Source organism: Lepisosteus platostomus, chromosome 19 (genome assembly GCF_059453375.1).
Source record: "Lepisosteus platostomus isolate fLepPlt1 chromosome 19, fLepPlt1.hap1, whole genome shotgun sequence".
NCBI lineage: Eukaryota > Metazoa > Chordata > Actinopteri > Semionotiformes > Lepisosteidae > Lepisosteus > Lepisosteus platostomus.
The window spans coordinates 375,917-391,609 of record NC_142629.1 but is presented as its reverse complement, the minus strand read 5'-3'; the positions used below and the strand labels follow the sequence as shown (position 1 = coordinate 391,609).

Sequence of the window (15,693 nt, the reverse complement as noted above, 5' to 3'; positions counted from 1 at the left end):
TGTTCATTCCTTTGGGCGTGTGACTTTAGTTCTTGGTTGTTTTTTAAGTATGAATCTCACTGGCAGATAAAGAGGGAGTTGAGTACTCAAGAAAATATTACTGAAATATCAAATCATAGATTTTATAGGATCATCTTAGTGGTTTAATGAGACAGACAGGAATTTGCTTCCTTGTGGAGGGGTGTGCAAATGATATTATTCACCTGTTGTAAATCTTTATCAGTATTACTGTCAGCCTGTAATTAGTGCGATGTTATAACAGAAGGTGATGTTTATGAAATGTTACGTGCAGATACTTTACAGCTGCTTTAAAAGCGTTTAGTTTCCTAGCCTGCAGCTATTTGTTTTAGAAATCAATAGAAACTGCTGATGTCCTTAGATTATATCAGTGAGCCATGAATGTGCCTATTGTAACTATTAATTAAAGATATACTTTTATCATCAGCACCTAGTACAACAGAGAAACACAGAACATGGAGACCACCAGCGCGAAGAATGAGGAAAAGCCGAACTTGAGAAGAGAGAAGGTATTCCAAAAAAAAACGGGAAAAATAACATCTCCGTGCGCATTACACATTTTAATGAAACCTCAAAACAGTGCCTCTGGGTTACGAGTGGCAACACGTATTGGTTTATAAACGAAAAAAAACAAACAAATAAACTTCACAGATTTAATTAGAAATAAACGATTTTTTACATAATATCTGACGTAGCCTTTACGTGTTTCCCAATTTTGCAATGTTAACATATAATGTAGCCTGCATCTCTCTTAACTAACAAAATGCAAAATATAATGAAACTGGCGCGCGTCGAATTAGCCGCAATGTCACGATGAAATTCAGCCCCAGTTTATTGTACTGGATCATCTTTATTCAACCGTTTCCTGAGGGAGCTGAAAAGATGCAATCGATTTGATTAAATTATTATTGAAGTTGATTTGTTTCTTATTGACGGACTGATACATCCTTCAATCTCCAATGTATGATAGTACCTATTAGAATTCCGCGTCTATTAAAAGCTTCCTTGAAGTAATTCATTTCAGTTCGATTTCTATTGATACTCGATACGTTCCCCGCAGTCCACAGATTTCAAAACCAGGATGAAACCCACCGCCTCCTCCGCACTTGGATGCAATATTTCTTATGCGCTCTTGGCCAAATGTAATAACGTGGACAGAAGACTAAAAAGCGGAAGAATAAGAGTGCTTTAAACATGCCCATGAACTCTTCTGTTCTGACTGCAGCCGAACCCTGCTGATTCCCCCTCGCCGGTACTCAAGGGTGGCCGGGCTGCAGCACCCGTCCTCGCAGCCCAGAGCGGCGCGCTGAGCCGCTGTTGCACGTCAACACGCAACAGCCCCGATTTGCACCATTTACTTGAAAAGGAAAAAAAAAACATCCCAGCGATCTTGAAATAGTTGCAGTCCCCGCCGTGCCAGGACTCACTGGCTTGTTCCGTTAATCTATCTGCGAGATCAAAGGCCACACAGAGAGACCGCAGCCCTGGGCTGTTTTCCTGGTCTTCACTGCCTGACAGTAGTCCCGCACAACTCTCTGTTCTGGGTCCCTTTGAACACACATCCCTCTCCCTTTTAGTCACGGAAATACAATTTATGCCTATTATACAGCATTATAGATTAGATCTGAGGAACTCGCATTGTTGGCTGCAACTTCTGTAGTTAAGAGGAAACAAAAATAATGACAAAAAATCAACGAGTCGGTTTACCCGGCATGGCAGCGGGGACAGACCTGCGAGCGCCGGGTTCAGACTGTTTATTAATGTTGGGGCTTGTTTATTTGCTCGTGTTGGGTTGTTTAGGTAAATGCGCCCCCCCCCCACACACACACACACAAAAAGGGGGTGAGAGGAACACGCACGAGAGTAAAAACGCCAGACCCCGAGCGGGGACCACCCAGACCGAGAGGGAGGGAGAGCGCGTCTGTAGCTACTGGTCGATCACGCCCCGGGTCCAGAGGATCCAGCCTCCCTCAGCCCGGCGACAGGGGACCGAGCGCAGCGCAGCGCAGAGCAGCGGAGGCACCGCGCAGCCGGCGCGCCAGCAGGCCAGGTCACTCCGTGGGACAGGGGCGCCACGCCACGGCTGTCCGCGCCGCCCGTGGGACCGAGGCGCCGCCGGGGCGCAAGAGCGGAGGCGGCCCGACCATGTTCGACAACTCGCAGTACCCCTACAACTGCTTTAACTACGACGGAGACGGGTACCCCGCCTGCGCCTCGGACGACGAGAAGAAGATGTGCCGACCCGCGTACAGGTGAGCCGGGGTCCCGGCAGCTCGGACCCGTGCTTCAGCGCCGCTCCTGAGGTTTCAGCTATGCTGGGAGAAGTTGCCATGGGCATCATCTAGTTTTAAATGATCAGGTGTAAACTTTTTAAATGAAAAGTTCAAGTGCATTTAACGGCAGAAATCGGCTGTTTTTTAGAACGAAGTTGAAATGTTTTATTGAACCAATCTTTACACACCGCAATACTTCTTTCTACGAAACGCTCCCGCCTGCGTACTTTATCTGTGTATAATTCATACACTGATAACCACCGATTACAACATTCGTTTTTAATTGTTACAATTTATATAAATATCGTATGCAAATATTACTGGTTGTATTTTTTTAAGTGTACTTTAAAATGTGAAAATCTATTTAGAGATTTAAAGACCTACTGTAGCTAAATATGAAAACATCCTCAAATACAAATATGATCAAATGTACAACCTCAGAAGTGTAAAAAAATTCTCTGTAATTTGGTCATGATCTTAACGTTTTCTAGAAAAGAAAATGACAGAGGTTTAAATGTGCAAATCCATAACAAAGGTTTCTAAACCGACACAAGTAATGTAATGTACAATAACGAGGTGTGTTTTTCAGGGATTGCTCCTTTTTCCATTGGGGTTATGAATGTATCTCAAGCATAACAATTTTACCTCGTTGAAACAGGAACATCTTCTTCAAAGTAGGATTTTCCTGACGAGTTTTTCTTCAATTAGGGTTTATTTTGAGCGTTACTATGACAATACGTGAAGACAGTTGTTTTAAATTTGGGCTGTTTTGTTTCGGTTTTGTTCAGTTTTTCAGCACTGGAACTTTTCCAGTTACTGTAAAGACGAGCAGCCCAGCCACTCACTGAGGTACACTATCCAATTATTTTAAACCTTTTTCTTTTCTAGATACTCTGACACAGGGGGATGCTGTAGTGTTCCTTTATTCTGGTATTACTGAGTACTTGTTCTGAATTGTCTTTCACTGTGAGACAGTCGCTGCAGGACAAGAAACATGTCCTGTTATTTGCCGATATCAGTGTTGGCAGTGTACCCACTGCAGACTCTGCTGTCACCGTAACGGCTGTGTCGCGCTGGCTCTCTCGTTCTCGCCCAGCTACATCGCTCTGATTGCAATGGCCATCCAGCAAAGCCCAGAGAACAAGGTGACCCTGTCGGGGATCTACGAGTTCATCATGAAGAAATTCCCCTACTATCGGTCCAATCAGAGGGCGTGGCAGAACTCGATCCGGCACAACCTGTCCCTCAACAGCTGCTTTGTGAAGGTACAGTGGCACACACCGACTGCGGCACTCCTAGCCTGGACGGTGAACCTACTGCAATTCCAGGGAGAGAGGAAGTGAGACCTCAGATGTCACTTTAAGAATGAATTAAATCAATGTGTGTGATTATTCAGAATTCGCAAAAGGTCTGTATTCATGATGATTCTCTCGAACTTTAGAAAATTGCTGCGGCCTTTATTTAATGTACAATTTGATTTGATGACGTGGAATTATAAATTGAAAGGAAAGCACATGATAACATCTGGTCACATCGTTTTGTTATCAAAACGAAAACAAATGAATCTAATCTTCTTTAGTGACTGGACTCAACATTTTGCAGGCCTAAGAGCCCGTAACTTGTAATTAAGGAAAGCAGTGGGTTAACCTTAAAAACAGGCACATTCACACAATATGAGCAACAGCTGAAATTAATGCATAAATGAAGGCAGATGGCAAAAATCACCCGATTCACATTGACTATAAACAGCTACAGATCCATGCAAAGATAAGCAGTACAGCAGAAAGCTTCTCTTGCTTTCTCAGTGACGTGCAAAAGCCACAGAAAGCTCTGTGTCTCAGAGCTCTGGGCACAGCGTGACTGCATTCGTGAACGTGTCCTGCCATCCTTCTGTGGTTCATCTGCAGCCATATTAAACTTCTTACCACATGGCCTCCGTGGATTACTCTCAGGATACAACAGGCAGCCGCCCTGATGTCTGGGTGATTAATTTCACTGAGTCACTCTCCTCCCCCTTCCTCCCTTCGAAGACGAAGCAGCTTCTTTTAGGTTTTTATTTAGGAAAACACACATAGAGTACAGGTACATACTGTCTATATTTCCCAATTTATGCTGCAGGCATCTCACAGCACAGGAACACTGCCAGAGCACAGACAACAGCACACAGTACAAACCCACTGACAGAACCGCAGCCCACGGATCTAGATCCCCTCGACGATTATTTAAGCCTTTGCGGCCGGGACAGTTTCAGGCAGCTGGACGATACCTGCCTGCGATCGGTTTAAAGAAAATGAGAAGAAAAAAGCCAAAAAGCTGTGTTTCTTCCCCCCATGTTGCGGCCGCAGGTGCCCAGAACGGAGGGCAACGAGAAGGGCAAAGGGAACTACTGGACCTTCGCGACGGGGTGCGAGTCCATGCTGGACCTGTTCGAGAACGGCAACTACCGGCGGCGCCGCCGGAGGCGGAACATGAGGGTGGGCTTCAGGGAGCCGGCCGAGCCGGGCGAGCGGCCCCCCTCCCCCGAGAGCCCCGCGGGGGCCTTCCTGCCCCCGGCCTGCCCGCCGGACTCCGACCGCTTCTGTGCGGGCGACCCCGGCCGCCGGCACACCCCGGCAAACCCCCCTGTTGGGAAACCGGAGCCCGAGATCAAGTTCAGCATCGATTACATCCTCTCGGCCCCCGATCCGCTGCCCGGCCTGAGGCCTCCGGGCCCCGGGGCCACGGGCAAAGCACACCTGCTGGAGCCGCAGCACATCAACCTGCACTTCTGGACCATGTGACGCCCGCAGCGCCCGCGCCCGCTCCAGCGGGCCGGCAGAGGGGCAGGGCACCACCACAGGCGCGGCTCGCCGGTCACACAGACGATGGCACGCTGCAAAGACTTCGGCCACTAATAAGAAACTCTCCTAACGCGCGGCAGGATCCGACCTTGAATCTGATGAAAAGCCGTTAATCAGCTTCTCTGCACAAAAGCCAGATGAATTGGATGCGCCCGCCCTGTCCTGCCCTTTGCGTCTTTCAGATTCAGCCACCTGGGCTGAGGCCCAGATAAAGACACGTCCGTGATCAAAGCGATCTTACAGGACCGATATGTGCTCTATTAGAAGCTTCAGAAACCAGATTCCTGAAAGCAGAGCCGAGCTGTGACAGTCAAGGATTGCTAGCAAATCAAACCCCCCTCACTGAGACAAGGCAGCTATTGAGCACGAAAAGAAGAAATGGAATCCTGTTCCTTCCAAGCCGCTTCCCGAAGTCCAGGGCTGAGGAGAGCTTCGGCATGGTACCACGGTCCGAGCACAGCGGAGCACACGAAAGGTCAGGCAAGGCACTGGGCACATGCTTAAGTGATCTTCTGTCCGCCAGTGTAATTCACCTTCACAACGCCGCCTGCCAGTATTGCGCAGCGCAGGCAATACAGGACACTGGGAAGTTCGGAAACCCGTACAAAACGCATCGCAGAGCGCAGGAGGTACAACCACCGAGAGGAGACAGCTTCCTCGGCAGAGCTGGCCAGTCAAGCTCAGTGGACAGAGCTGCTGGAACAGGCAGGCCTGACTGCTAACGCCCCGAGCAGCAGGAGGCGTCTGCTCTGCTGCGACTCTGCAAGCCCTCTGGCCTGAGCACCGCGCCGTGCGGACTTCAACTGGGTCGGACTGCAACGGAGTTCTGGCACAGAAGATCGATGCCAGTTCACACCTAAGGTCCCGCAACCTTTTAATTTCCACCTGCCCATTCCAGGCCTTGAGCAGAGCATGCTGGGTTAAAAAATGAAACAGCCCCAGGAATGTGTTCAATGCTGTTGGCTGGACGTTTCTACTGCCCTGGTTTCTGGATTCTACACTGCAGCCACTGCCAAGATCTTAGTTCTGGCAGCACATGGCAAAAGGCAAACAGCTCCTTTGCACCAGTATGGAATTCCATAAACTCTGTAAAAAATAACGGACTATGATCCTGCATAAAGGAGAGCAGGTATGATCGTAATCTTTTGTGGCACTAATTTAGGGTAAATGTCATCAAAAACAGTAAAGAAAAATAAAGTACTGCAATTAAATTGAGTTCTGTTGTGATGTACAATGTAGGAAAAAGGTAGCAATAGCTTGCAGGTTTCTAAATTCAGAATATATAGAATATATCAAACTGTAAAACTGTAGGCTAAACCCAAGTCACAATTATGTTATACATAAAAAACTAGAAAGGTTGACAGAATAAGCAAACGTGTTGATGGTACAAGAGCTGAAGGTCAGCCTTCACTAGCAGTCTTAATTCTGCTGGCCCCTTGTATCAAAGTCAACTGGCCGTGTGAAGCAGCGCTGATTTTGTGCCTTCTTGACTTCGGAAATGCCCACCCAGCATACTTGTACTTGAGAAATGTCCATGGCCTCTGTGCTGTTTCAGGACAACAGGCTCTGGGGTCTAGCAGACACAGAGAATAACACAGCTGCAACAAAACACCTAGCAGAAAAAGGATCAGACCCAAACACACACTCAGCTCATCAACAGAGCATGATGCAGACAAGTCAGCAACCGTTTGACATTTTTGCAAGAGCACTGATGTGCTGTAGGAAAACTGGGTACTTTTGCTATTTTGGGGATCCTTATTTTAATATAGCAGTGCTCTTTTTCAATGTCACAGCGCAGCACACTCGAATGATTAATGTTCCCTTGTCACTGCCTGATACGCTTATTACAATGAGTTTAAAAAACGTATAACAGAACAAGCCAGTATATTCCCTGCCTAGATAACAGAATACTTCAATAGTCCAAAACATCAGACATTCTTATTGCCCAGCTAAGGTTTGTCTAGTGCAGACACACGTCACTGTCAGCGAAAAAACACACAATGTATGATAAAACACATATTAACTCTAAACACAGTATGTGACCTGTCACCTGGAGTTGCTTGAGTCTTGCTTCCTGAGGAGGCCTAAGCTCCAAGAAAGTGTTTTATTCCCCCAAAGAATTACTTTCGCCTGTAATTGTCTTCACACATGAACGTGGAAATAAATGCCCGTGTTCGTCTTGTTTTCAGCAATTAACGTATTGTCAGATCAAATCTGTCCAACCTTTCTGAAAACCTGCTAATCCTTTGCCTGACCTTTTCAATTCAACTGAAATTGGAACATACAAAAGTTAATCCAAACAGTCTATTTAAATACATTTTATTCATAAAGGAGCAAGTTAAGAAGGGGGTCTGTTAACATTTATTTCCCTTACAAGGGATATCAATCATTGCTGTTTTTCCACCAGCAAAGGGACATTTTTCAATTTAACCTTTATATTATACTGTGACTACATCAGGAAGGTTTCAACGCACTTAACATGAGTGGCATTTAATATACCACAACACTTGCAAGGTGAGACTCAAGACGTGACCTTATTCAAATGTTGGAGCCATTACAATGCCATTCCTAATGCAATTATAATTAAATACTTTATGCCTTCTTGCAAATCCTCTGATCAATCGTTGATATTAACATTAATATCGCATTGCCCCCAAGCAAATGTCTACCACTAAAACTGTTATGGATCAGCAGGTTTCCATTAACAAAGCTGTTGATGTAGTGCCATGTGCTGTGGATATATTTAGGTAAATTAACCTAACTGTGATGGAAGGCTAGATGTATTACAACACCAAGATATAAACTGATCTCCACCCGCACAATAAATGATCACTTAAATGTTCTTCGGGTAAGACAAAAACCTTGATGTGTCTGATTACATGTGACAAAACCAAAAATTTGATACTGACGTTTCATGTGTTGTAAATGGGCTCAAACATCTGGAATAATTTGAAGAGATTTTAAACTTTTGTTTATTCGATGACATGAGAAACTTGGCTGCTTACAGAACAGTAGTCTGAAATGATTTTACAAAAAGCTGGCCATGTCACCCCATCTACACCCTGTAATACAGCTAATTTCATTTTTTAAAACTACATGCTCAAAGCTCCTGGATGAAATTTCCAAGCTCAAGGCAAAAAGTGCAAAAATTGCATGGTAAAATTGGGAACTCAATGAAGTGCAACTTTAATAACACCTAAACCACAAACACAAATAGGTAATTTCATTTCAAAGGCATTTATTTTTATTTTCTTAATTTGTTTTTGTAAATGCTTTGCCTGCCTTTGAGAAAAAACGCTCCAGAGTAATGAAAACAGTGTTCGTGTTTACCAATTAGACAGGCTGTGTTATTTTACAGATTTTGATTAACAATCACCTTTTTCTGTACATTTACATACATTAATAGCCTCTAGAATTGAACACAGCTTGATGGATATTGATACAGTGCCCAGATAAGCCTGCAATCTAGCAGAGATTATTACCGGCAACAGCCAGAGGCCACAGTGACGGCATCGTCACCAGAAGGACGGTACGGGGCTCAGAACACTTGAGCAACTGCAAGACGCTCCGCGAAAGCCGGGCAAAATTTGAGTTTTATCTCAAACGAGAAAAATAACTTTGGTTAACTTTGCTTCACGGGCGGAGGACTGGCTAAGGATCCGCGTCTGTGGCCGGTTCAAACCCCGCGGCCGGCAGAGGAATCCTACTCCGTTGGGTCCCTGAGAAAGGCCCTTAACCCCAGCTGCTCCAGGGTTGTTTTATAAATGGCTGACCCTGCACTCTGACCCCCAGCTTCTCTCCCTGTCTGTGTGTCTCATGGAGAGCAAGCTGGGGTCTGTGAAAAGATGAATTTCTAATACAAGAAACTGTATATGGCCAATAAAGTGATCTTATCTTATCTTAACGCCGGGTGCTTATTCCTGTACAACACTGAAGAGACCGGGCAGTTCAGCGCAATGTGTCTGCGGGCTGGTGGCTCGGCCGGGCGACAGTCCTGAGCTGCTGCAGTCGGCACGGCTGTGAGGAGCCCTGCCAGCAGCCTCCTGGACCGGAACCTGCTGCCTCAGCCTCTGTCACTCAGGCTTCACTTCCCCCGTGCCAGACGTCCACAAGCACACACTGCCTGGGCTGCTCGGGAGTTGGCTTTCTCTCTGACATTTCACACCTCATTCATTTTTTTGCAACATTTTAGGGGCAGATGTAATACAAGTAGCCCAGCTGGTGCAGCTCACTCACTGCTGTCTCACAGCGGCGGGGCGCCTGTGACCCGTCCAGCGGTCAGTGGGAGACGCGGCCTGGCCACTAGCCTCGCAGGACCGTCACCAGGACAGGATGACAAAACCAAAGAAGCTCGCAAACCAGCAGGGCAGATTTACAGACCCCCTTCTTGAGCTGGACAGGCTGCTGGCGTCTTCCTGCGCCCTTCACCAAACAATATTTGCAAACAGAGACCTGCATCTTTTCAGAAATGTGCTGAACTGCTTGGTGGTTTGAAAAACAAACAGCTCCTTTCCTCACATTACTTGCTGTGTGCGGTACAAAAGAAACTGGGTCTAGCCGCCACCCTGCCCCCGGGAGGTACTGCAAGAAGACAAGTGAAGCGAGGAGCGAAAGGAACCCACGGACACTCAGTAAAAGGAAGTGCATGTAGAGCTGCAAGCAAGTGGTTGGGCTGTGCACAAAGAGTTGCGGATGACAGGAGCAAACCAGCCTACAGTATTTCTGGAAGTCCTTATAAGAACAGCTCAATGAGATTCTTGAACCAATAAGCTCAAAATACCCTCCTCTTGTCTTTAAGATTTCTTACGTTCTCATGGCCTTCCCAGGTTCTGACCCATCTCCCCAGGGAACAGAACCAGCCTCCTGCGTGGAGGTCCTGCTGGGGCAGCTGAGGCCCTGTGATGCTGGCTGACTCCAGCGCAAACCTGCAGCCAATCCCTTCAAATAAAGCACCCCCATTCCTGATGGATTCTGACTGAACGCACAGAAGCCACACGAATGCCAGCTGGTGCCAGTGGTGGTGCTGGGGTCAGCATTTCTGCTCAGGTGTAGGCATGTATGTTTGCACATGCTCATGACGTGTAGACACCAGGTGAACACATTGGCACTCAGAGGAAGAGATGAATATATACAGGAGTCAACGGCTTGATATTCAGCCAGAAGTCATCTGAAGTGTTACCAGGCTAGTGGCTCCAGTTTTGATGGACAATTAGAGGTAACACAATAAGGACTGAAAATAGGATCTATTTCATTACATGTAGAGAGTGCTGGGTAGATACTCAGGACAGAAAAAAGCCATGTAACTGACAAGCTTCCCTGACATCCCTCACGTCAAGTCTAGAAAAGATTCTCAGATCGAAGTCTTCTCCACATTCATGGGGCTTTAATGGCGCCCTCTGAATTCGGAATCTCATGCTCTGACAATGTCTAAAATACTCCTCAGAAGTGTTTGCTATCCTGGGGTGAAATTAGAGCAGATTTCTCTGCACAAGGAGAAGGAAACGGCTGTTGCCTTTGCTGCCAAGGTCATGGTTTTCCCCTCATCCTGCGCTTTTGCGAGCAACTTGAGCGTCGGAGCGACCTGCCTCATTTCTTCCTAATCGTATATTGGCGAGTTTGTCAGAGCCGGTAGCCTGTGCACAAGAACAGAGCTAACCCTCTGCGTCTGATCACAGAGGGTGACTCCGACTGCAGCTGCAGTGAGGAAAATGGACATTTGAAAGGCTCAGGTAAGCAAGCAGGGCAGGCGGTAATATATCAGGCGGGCTGTGAAAGTTAATCCATAGATCAGGAGAGAAAATGTCAGAAGCTTCTGCACTGGACTCTTGCAGTCTTGGCATAAAGCTGTACGTGACCATCCGTGAGATGGCTGAGCTGAGCACATAAAATAGCTCTTTCATTTGAAGAAAAAAGGTTTACACAACACACACATGAGGCTTTTTCACCCCGAGCAGCCCTCCAGCTGTCTAATTTGGGAACAATCCCACTCCCTTCAATCCGCAGGCCTGTCTGCACGTGTCGGCACTCAGGAATTGATCGAGAGTGGAGCTGATTTCCCCGACTGACTGGGGTGTAGAGGCACTGCTGCGTGCTGCACCACACACCAGAGGAAGCGACAGAGTGGCTGTGCGTGTCAGCCCCTCTCCGAGGGCAGCTGCTCACATGTGAGCACATGGTCCCAGATCGCCGGGGGGGCGGCCACCCCCGCTGGGCGAGCGAAACTCTCCCAAGCCGATCCCATAGCTGCCCGGGAAACTTCATGTCACTCTTCTTTCCAGAACACAAAAGAGAACACACAGAACACATCTGGTAGGGTTACCTTTAGCATGCTTATTTTCCAACTTTCCATGAAAAAAATGATTTACCCTTCAGTACGGTCATTTTACCACAGGGTGCCACTGTAATCCCAGTTCACACTGGGACCGCAAACTCACTTCAGAAAAGCCGGACACCACAAACTGAATTTACCTCTTTTCTGCATCATCGGGTCTCGGTGTGTCTCGACCACGACGCATTAAAGAAGAAATAAATAAATAAAACTGATCACATGGGCTCACACCAGACGTACATGATTGGCACCGACAACTGCAGCAAGTGAACTGATAAGCAGAAAGAGGAGCTTTTCCACTGGTCAAGTTTGATGTGTAACCTGCTTCCGGATGCGTTCGTTCCTGGTCTAATTGGCATGATGTTTTTAAAACCTGCGTTCGGCTTTGTTTATCAGGAACCCCATGGGAGCGCTAATGAACTCCCCGGTCTTTCATGGGTGCTGCCTCACAGACGAGAAAACGCAGCACAAGAGAACAGAAAACTAGCATGCCGTCGAATGCCTACAATTCATCTTCATCGTCACGGTGGCTTGCCGCTCTCCAGGCAAATAAATTATACAACATTTTACACTTTGCAGAGTCCTGGTGCAGCCAGCTAAACCATTACGCCTTGCACTGGTTCACATAAAACCGATAAGTACTCAGCCTCCGAGCTGTAACGGAGCCCTCTGGAAAACTGCACAAACACACTCAAACACTGACGCCCAGACCCATGCAATGACACCGCATAATAAATCACTGGGGTTCGGAATCAGTATGCCGATACGAGATCAAGGACTGGACATCTGAAACAGTCTCCTGAGCAGCCACATACCAGAGTGGTGGCACTATACAGTACTTGCAGCCTACGTAGCACATTCACTGTTCTTACTAGTTTTTAAACGAGTTTAAAGTCCCAGGGCGTTTCTCGATTACAGTAGGGATTTTACCCCAACGTCCTGGCTAAATTTCCCCCTTGGCCTTTACCAATCATGGCCTCCTAGTAACTCCCATCTCTGAACTGGCTTCATCACTGTGCTCTGCTCCCCACTGAGAGCTGGTGTGGGGGGAGCCCACTGGTGCGTCATCCAGGTGGGGCTGCACACTGGTGGGGGTTTCCTTGTAAAGCACTTTGAGTGGAGTGTCCAGAAAAGCGATCTGTAAGTCTAAGGGGATATTATTAAGGTTTCGATGGCTCAGTTCACGGCGCGGCGAAGCAGGGGGGCAGTGAGGACCCCCGCTTCCCCGGAGCCAGGGCGAGGCGCGCTGCCGCAGCAGAGCCTGTGAGGCAAGGAGACGTCCCACTGCGCCCATATGGCAGGCGGGGCAGAGGGTGGAGGAGTCGGAACAAATCAAAGACTCGTCTTACCTGCAGGTCTGAGCGAACGCCAGCACTGCGCCTGGAGACTTGTACCGAACCACCACTGGAGGGACCTCCAGCCCCAGACATATCACACCACACTGGAGCTCTGTCTCCGTCTGGGGCTGCAGTTTCTCTCTGCAGTCGAGCACAGTACTTTCACAGGGAAGTCCAGAGAGGCAGGATCCCAGGTCATTCATTATCAGTCTGTATGAGAACTGTCTTCAATGTGCGTGATGAGACAAAAAATCCTCATCTGCTGCAGCAGTCAGAACGCATGCGACACACTGCTCAGCTTTCAAACATACCGACAATGTTACAGTACAAACAGTACGAAACAGGAAGCTGCCGTGTGGCTCCTTGTTCAACGGGACAGGCAACTGTGCCCAAACACGCCGCTCTGTCAATTTGTAGTTAGCCCTCGTCGAGAGTGTACAGGCATTGCAGCAGAACGTTTTTTTAGTCGTATTTCAATATGACAAGCTGCACTATTCTTTTTATTCATAAGTACAAAAAGGACATTTGAAGAAATAGGGGCCTCGGGTCTCAAATCGGTTGAATTCAGTAAACGTGAATGTCAGCGGGTCCTCAGTTCAGGGTTTTCACCACTAGGTGGCACCAGTGCAAACAACGAGCCAGTTCACCGCACACAAACAGCAAAACCAAACAACCAGGAGAAAAATCCCGGACAGCACTCAGCTAAGCTTCTACTTGATTCATTTTTGTCTTTTTTGCTTACGGTTTTACGTTTATGATTTTTTTTCCGTTATCTGTCGATAGCATGTGCTCCTTGCTTGCAACCAACCACATGAGAAATATCGGTTACTGGGTCACCTCGATGACAGGACAGTGGCTTCATCATCACGAGCAACACTCCGTTTCAGTCTTCGGAGCTTAAAACGGGTTTCCTGACTGTAGGACATTAAGTGTGAATATATTTCAGCACTATGTACAATGCATCTAAGGACTCTGCAGTTAAGACAGAGTGAAACGGTTATTTCCTGTGTATCCTCCGCCTTCTCCTTCCCTTTTTCCCTCATTCAGGAAAACAACGCTCATGCGGGATAGCTCTGGCCAGATCTAACTTCCATTTCTGTCCTTATTTCGCTAAATGCCCTACGTGCCAACCTCATTCTATTAGAAACGCCGTCAATGACAGCGCTAATTTTAGCTCACAAGCCTCCTTCCGGCCAGGTAATAAATATCACTCGTCTTTCACAGGTCCCGCTGAACCCGGCTGCCGGCCTGCGCAACCGGACTATGTGTTTTTGAATGCTGCGTGTTGGGGAGCTTTGCGAGGGCGCACCGGCCAGTTTTCTTCCTTGTTGCGACAGCGGTGCTCGCTCTGTGCGGCTGCACCGACTGCAGGGACACACGCTCACGCTTTAAACGAATACGAAAGGTTTACACGGCACTCAGTGAGTTTAGCCAACGTGCTTACAAAAAACAACGAACGAAAACAGACTGATGATTCGTCTCTCGGGAACACTACCTACAATATAAGGCTCTCGGGATGTGCGTGGCTGTCTCATCCTAGCCGTTTCTCAACAGACCCGCACGGCTCTGTATTCTCTCACAGCCCCAGTCGGGAGTTTTGTTGCTCCTGAAAACAGGCGGAACCGCCGTCTCCTTGGAAACGAGCGCCGCGAGCCGTGTCCGCGCACTGCCCTTCCGTGTGAGTGGACAGCGGGGAGGTCACCGGTGTCACGAGCGTGACGGCACCGGACCCGAGCACAGACAGCCTTCAAGAGCCTTCCGTGGCGCGCACACACACACTCACACAAACACACACACACACGGTGGACAAAATGCATGTCAAAACAACAACGACCCTGCGCGCTCTCCAGGTCGGATTTAAATGTGGATGTCAGATATTAGGATTCAAACGGGCGGGAGGGAGGAGTCAGGGTTGAAATGAAGGAATATCAGTTCTTCATTCAAGCCCATCACGATGCACCGGACTGCCGCAGGGACTCCCGTGTCGCCTTTTCACAAACACAGCAAGCGTCGCGCCCAGAGCAAGGCTCATCAGTGCGACACGGCCAAGGCAATTCAGATGCACAAGCCCATCATTTAAGTACCCTTCCCCTTCTAAAATACATCAAATCTCTGCGTCTCGGGAAGCTGTACAGCACAGCGGTGAAGGCGCGCGTTCACCTGAGCGCGCACACAGCATCGCCGGTCACCTGAGCGCGCGCACAGCATCGCCGTTCGCCCGAGCGCGCAGCCGTCGCGCCCCCGAAACCCCCCGGAGCACCGACATCTGGCGGCCAGGGAGCACTGTGGACAATAATGCTGCATTGTGCTGACGCGAAATATCACGAAAATATAGATGGGAAAATCCTGAGCTTTTTCTTCCCAGTACACCTGGAAGATGTCGCACCTGTGTCCTGAGCTTGGTGCTCCAGGACGTCTCTCAATCCCGTGTGGACTCATCGCACCCTGGCTCTCGGGCTGGGCTGCACGCTCCCACGCAGGGGCTGAAGGAAGACTAGTTTTCATGGCCCCCTACCCCACCCCCGGGGTTCCCAAACAACACCCACAGCCGCCGAGAGGACAGACACACGAATGAAATATTCTACAATATCACTCTGATTTGGCTTTTCTGTGCCATGCAGAAGGAGAGCCGGTGGATTCAATTAAACGAGCGTCAAAAACACAGCTAGAACTGTGCATCTCCCCCCGGCTCCGCCTCGGGATCACGCTTGGAAGTACCGGCGTTTTATCTCGCCTGTGCCTGAGCGCGGGCTATACAGACCTCCTGCTTGCATGTCTGAATCGGTAAACTACATCGGCGGATGTTTTCCGTCTCGTCAAAGTCTCTCCTCCCACTCCTGTGTTTAAATTCAGCCTACACCGGCTTGGGATTCAAATCCCTGCGTGTCGGCGTCTGC

At 48.2% G+C, this 15,693-nt stretch overlaps 1 protein-coding gene and 1 long non-coding RNA gene across 3 annotated transcripts in view; one reads left to right on the top strand and one right to left on the bottom strand.

Annotated features, from left to right (window-relative positions):
• LOC148644748 (uncharacterized) overlaps positions 1-15,693 on the bottom strand; it is a 121,075-nt gene that overhangs the window by 78,244 nt on the left and 27,138 nt on the right. The gene's annotated exons all lie outside the window — the stretch shown is intronic.
• On the top strand, positions 1,192-6,346 carry foxl3 (forkhead box L3). Its single transcript, XM_088613419.1, has 3 exons — positions 1,192-2,270; positions 3,388-3,556; positions 4,637-6,346. Exons 1-3 carry the CDS (start codon positions 2,164-2,166, stop codon positions 5,069-5,071), a joined length of 711 nt encoding a protein of 236 aa, XP_088469545.1. The 5' UTR covers positions 1,192-2,163; the 3' UTR covers positions 5,072-6,346.

What these genes read in the sequence shown, in the direction of transcription:
- foxl3 (XM_088613419.1), top strand. Translation starts at nt 2,164, where the DNA reads ATGTTCGACAACTCGCAGTACCCCTACAACTGCTTTAACTACGACGGA. An exon ending in ATGTGCCGACCCGCGTACAG is followed by an intron (nt 2,271 to 3,387) that starts GTGAGCCGGGGT and finishes GTTCTCGCCCAG; the next exon opens with CTACATCGCTCTGATTGCAA. An exon ending in TCAACAGCTGCTTTGTGAAG is followed by an intron (nt 3,557 to 4,636) that starts GTACAGTGGCAC and finishes TTGCGGCCGCAG; the next exon opens with GTGCCCAGAACGGAGGGCAA.